General features: G+C 49.7%; 1 protein-coding gene across 1 annotated transcript; it reads left to right on the top strand.

The window, feature by feature from the left end:
* Positions 1-1,606: 1,606 nt before the first annotated feature.
* LOC133061275 (CD209 antigen-like protein E) lies at positions 1,607-4,936 on the top strand. Its single transcript, XM_061149275.1, has 8 exons — positions 1,607-1,763; positions 1,913-1,987; positions 2,105-2,194; positions 2,459-2,548; positions 2,819-2,896; positions 3,131-3,282; positions 3,773-3,885; positions 4,493-4,936. Exons 1-8 carry the CDS (start codon positions 1,724-1,726, stop codon positions 4,686-4,688), a joined length of 834 nt encoding a protein of 277 aa, XP_061005258.1. The 5' UTR covers positions 1,607-1,723; the 3' UTR covers positions 4,689-4,936.
* The last annotated feature ends 277 nt before the right edge of the window (positions 4,937-5,213 follow it).

Here is a 5,213-nt window from a genome sequence, read left to right as displayed (position 1 = left end):
TCCTGCGTGAAGACTTTTAGTTTCAGATCTTCAAGGAAGACTGTTCAATCACTAGCTAAACACAAAGCTAAGTAGAGATTTAAGTGATTGTACATGACAGAGAATAGAGACTTTGCAGAATTAGTTCAGAAAAATCATTAAATAAACAAGAAACAACTACTATGGAAAATAGCAATGACAACAAACCTTCAGGAGGAGGTAGAATATGATATCCATAGTTGCCATATTATATTACAAGGCATACCTTGGAGGTATTGTGAATTTTGGTTCTAGCACAATAAAGCAAATATTGTAATAAAGCAAATCACATAAATTCTTTGGCTTCCCAGTTTACATAAGTTAACACTATAAATCAATTCTTTTTTTTAAAAAAGAAGAAATTATTTAACATGAAAAAGGTAGTAATAAAGGAACTGAGGAATAAAAAGGAAATAAGACATATGAAAAACAAATAGCAAAATGGCAGATGGAAAGTCTACCTTATCAGTAATTATGTTAAGCATAAAAGGGTTAAATTCTCCAACTAAAAGGTAAAGATTGACAGAAAGAATCAAACAGATGATCCCATTATATGCTGTCTACAAAAGACTCACTTTAGATTAAGGGGAAAAAGACAGTTATATATACTCAGTTGAATCAGATAGGGTCCATATAGAAGTAAATTGGAAGTTTGATACACAAAGTTTCCAAGTGACTGTCTATATTATATTTAGTAGTTACAAAGGGGGGAAAAGTAACTGCTTTGTGTAGTGGTTAAGTGGGTTCAGGGGTCAACTCCCAGCCCCACTGCTTTTGAGCTGTGTGACCTCAGGCAGTTCCTTGCCCTCTCTGTTTCTCAATTTCCTCATCTGTAAAGGACAGTAACTACCTTTCTCACAGGGCTATGGTGAGAACTGTTAGACCATCAGGAACACACTGTGGTTAACAAATCTAGATTTATTACTTGTAGCAGTGAGGGAGAACACACACCAAGGAGAATGGTTGGCACATGCTTAAGTGCTGTTCTTACTGAGTATTCATCACTAGAATAGGCAGTTTATATCCATTACTAGTGCACTGTATTCAACCTCATATTATAGTGTGAAGCAGGATTGCTATCATCCAGTCACTAAGTCCTGTCCAACTCTTTGTGACTCCATGAACTGTAGCGCTCAAGGCTTCCCTGTCCTTCACTATCTCCCAGACTTTGCTCAAACTCATGCCCACTGAGTCAATGATGCCCTCCAACCATCTCCTCCTCTGTCACCCCGTTTTCCTGCCTTTAGTCTTTCTCAGCATCAGGGTCTTTCCCAGTAAGTCAGTTCTTTGCATCAGGTGTCCAGAGTATTGGAGCTTCAGCTTCAGCATCAGTCCTTCCAAGGAATATTCAGGGTCAATTTCCTTTAGGCAGGCTAATTGTGCCATTTCACAGGTGAGGAAACTGAGGCTCTGGAACCGTGAGGCTGAAGGTACCAGAGTTGGATAGGGGTTGGACTAGTGCCTTCTGGCTGCAAAGCTGATGGCCCAGCCTCTGCCCCACCCTAAGTGACCTTTCCTTTAGTTGTGTCAGCCGCTTCATGTCTCCCCAGATTTTTCTGGAAGGAAGTGTATCCCTATCGTGTTCCTCATTCTTTGTGAGTTGAGAAAGAACAGGTCTGAGGAGGGGCTACAGAGGGAAATATGTGAGGTTATAAAAACCATCGTCCAGAGAAGAGCTGGAAAGAGGAACAGAAAGGGGAGAAGGATGGCAGAGATGTATGAACCCAAGGAGCCAGATGACTCTGGTGAGGCTGGGCCCCCAGTCTGGGGTGATGGTGGGGATGACAGGGCCCCAGGGTCCTGATGGTGCTGGGGTCTGGCATCCAGCTTGCAACTCTGAGAGCAGGGCTCTGCAGACTTCCAAGTTCACGTGTGTGTGCTCTCTTCTCTCCAGAGGAGGAGACATTTGGGGGCCAGAGACTGGCTGAGAGGCACCCTAGACTACTGCACAGTTTGAGGAGCTTGCCAGGTACTGGGGTGATTGGTTCAGGAGCAGGCAGCCGGGGGGAAAGGGGGCGGTTAGGGGGTGGAGTGGGGGCAGACTCTGCCCCCGGCCCCGAGCCCCACCCATCTGCTGGTCCTACAGAGTGTGTGACCTGGGCCCCTCTGCTTCTCCTGTTGCTCCTTTTCATCTCCCTGGGTTTCTTCACGCTCCAGCTGACCACTCTGGTTCAAGGTGAGTGACCATCAAGGGCTTGGGGTCCTCGGTCCCTTTGGGTTTTCTCTCTGGGATGGTCTTTGCCCTTTTTCACAGTCCCTAGACCTACTAGGGCTGGGTCGTTCGGGCTCTGTGTCACCTTCTGTGTGACCATGGGCCAGTCACTCTCCCTAAGTCTGTTTCCTCATGTGAAAGGTAGCTCATCCTCCCCGTGGGGAGACCTTGAAAGTAGATTTGGCTCAGGGTCAGTGCTTAAAGGGGGAATTCTCTGCTCCGTTGTAGTTTCCAGGATCCGGTGTCTGCAGAGAGATTCAGGAGACCGTGAGAACAACAGCCTGGATAAGTGGCTGGACACCAAGTTCCGGAGTCTGAGTAGGGAGGGGGCTCTGCGCTCTATGGCTGTGGACAAGTCGCCGCTGCCCAGGGGTGGAGGAGAGAGGGCAGGAGTGGGGGAGGGGACCGGACCCCTGCAGGAGGTCCTGGTGAGCTGGCGTTGTCGGGCAAGTCCCTCTCTAAGCCTCAGTGTTCTCGTCTGTATGATGGGCTCTCCGGGTCACCTGACATCCACGCATGATGTTCTCATGGGGCTCTCTGCACCACACACACAGTAGGTGTGTAATAATTGACGTCCTTTCCCTGCAGCTGAAGTTGCACAGAAGCAGATGCAATCAAACCTGGAGGAGATCCTACAGCACCTGACCCGGATGAATGCCACCCTAGGTAAGGGACCCACACCAAGGTCAAGAGGAAGTCACAGGATGGTGGGTGGGGGGCTGGGCCACACCTACTGCAGCTGCCAGGCTGAGGAGGGCAGAGCAGAGCTGGGGTGTTCCTCATGGGTTTCTTGAGAAACTGCTCTGACAGCTGAATAGAAGGGCCCAGCCCTGGGTTCCGAAGATCTGGAGACTCGGAGCCAAGCAACCTCTCTGTCCCGACTCCACCCCTCCTCCCCAGCTGGCCTGTGCCATCCTTGTCCTCAGAATTGGGAGTTCTTCGACGGAAGCTGCTACTTCTTCTCCTGGACCCAGAGTGACTGGAGATCTGCCGTCTCCGCCTGTCTGCTTATTGGGGCCCACCTAGTTATCATCGAGAGTACTGAGGAGGAGGTGGGCCGGGCAAGGTCCCCCGAGAGGCTGGGCCATATTGCCAGGTCAACAAAGAACCTTCTGCCTCCCTCTTCCGCCCCTCTGAGAGATGGGCAGCTGGGGGTGGGGCGGGGGCGTGAGAGGTGAGATACAATCAGGGAAGGCTTCTTGGAGGAGGGATCATAATGGACTCAGGAAGGTCACGTGAGAGAAGAACATGGATGAGAGGAGCCCATGTATGGATAGGAAGAGAATTCAGAGTGCCCTTGAGGCCATATACAATGCATGTTAACTGAGACATAAGTTAAGACATATCCACATGTGTATTACGTTAACACACATCCACAGCCTCCATGCACGTGTGAACACATACAACTTGAATAGGGCCTCTAGGCTAGACTGTGAGAAGAACTTCTGTGGGAGGCGGGGGACCATGGAGATGTGGGCAGACATGGGATGTGTGGCGTTCAGGGATCTTCCTCCTGATACTCCTCTTCCCACCCACCCGCAGAAATTCCTGAACTTTTGGTATGCCAGAAATAATAAACCCACCTGGATCGGCCTCAGCGACCACCACAATGAGGGGTCCTGGCGGTGGGTGGATGACAGTCCTGTCCAACTCAGGTAACCTCCCAGTGACAATGGCCCAGGAGAGGTGGGCGGGAACTCCAAAACAAGGGTACTCAAACTCTGGACTGGAAAGCATCACCTGAGAAGCTTGGTGAAGATGCAGAGTCCTGCCTTCCTCCGGGGGTAGGGGGTAGGAGCTGGGTGGGACTCTGATTCTGTAAGTCTAGGTACAAGCCCAGGAATCTGCATTTAACTTTGTGTTAGTGTTGTCAGTCGTGTCAGACTCTTTGTGACCCCATGGACTCTAGCCCACCAGGCTCCTCTGTCCGTGGAATTCTCCAGGCAAGAAGACTGGAATGGGTACCCATTTTCTTCTCCAGGGAATCTTTCCAACCCCAGGGGTCAAACCTGGGTCTCCTACATTGCAGGCAGAGTCCTTACCGTCTGAGCCACCAGGGCAGCCCACATTTAACTTTCCCAGAACTGATTCTGGTGGGTGTGGTGTTTGAACCCACATTTCAAAAACCCTGCCTCCGAATTCCTCACCAGCCTCTGGCTGATACTAGGCAATTTGCTGTCAAAGTCCAGGGACCAGCCCCTCCAAAATTGGGGGTGGGCACTGAGTGGAGTAGGGGTCTCATAGCGCTGATGCGGTTCACAGCTTCTGGAAAAAAGGGGAGCCCAACAACCACGGAGATGAGGACTGTGTGGAACTGCACAACGATGGCTGGAATGATGGCAGATGTGTTACAGAAAACCCCTGGATCTGTGAGAAGCCCTCGGCCCCCTGCCCAGACCTTAGAGAGTTGCTGCCTCCACCATCCCGCCCTGCCCCGCCACCCCCCGCCCCCCATTAGCAGAGATCAGCTACTGGAACATGCACTCTGAGGGTTCTTCTTGGGCCCCACCCCTTTCCGTTTTCCGCTTTGGTGAATGCCCATCCCGTTACTATTCAGAAGACTTTGAGATCCTCTAAGACCAATCTCTGCACAAACTATAGATCATTTTTCTTCATCTGTCAATAGGCTCAGCTCCATGGTATCCCCTTAATGGTATCTGTCCCTCCATGGTAGCCCCTTAATAAAGTCATACCTTGCATTATGTGTCCCACTGAACTTATTTTTGTTCCTTTGCCTGTTTCAGTTATTGTAGTTTGATAATCTGTTTGATGCACCCGAGGATATTGTCTTTTTTCAATATGATTTTCTCTTTTGTGTGTATTTGATTTCCCAGATACCGTTTTGTTTTTTGACTGTACCACGTAGCATGTGAGATCTTAGTTTCCTGGCCAGGGATGGAACCTGTATTTCCCTCCCCCTGCATTGGAAGCATGGAGTCTTAACCACTGGACTGCCAGGGAAGTCCCCCACATACAGTTTTTA

The sequence above is a fragment of the Dama dama genome, chromosome 9 (assembly GCF_033118175.1).
Source record: "Dama dama isolate Ldn47 chromosome 9, ASM3311817v1, whole genome shotgun sequence".
Lineage (NCBI taxonomy): Eukaryota > Metazoa > Chordata > Mammalia > Artiodactyla > Cervidae > Dama > Dama dama.
Note: the sequence above shows the minus strand (reverse complement) of the source record. Positions and strands in the feature narration are given on the sequence as shown.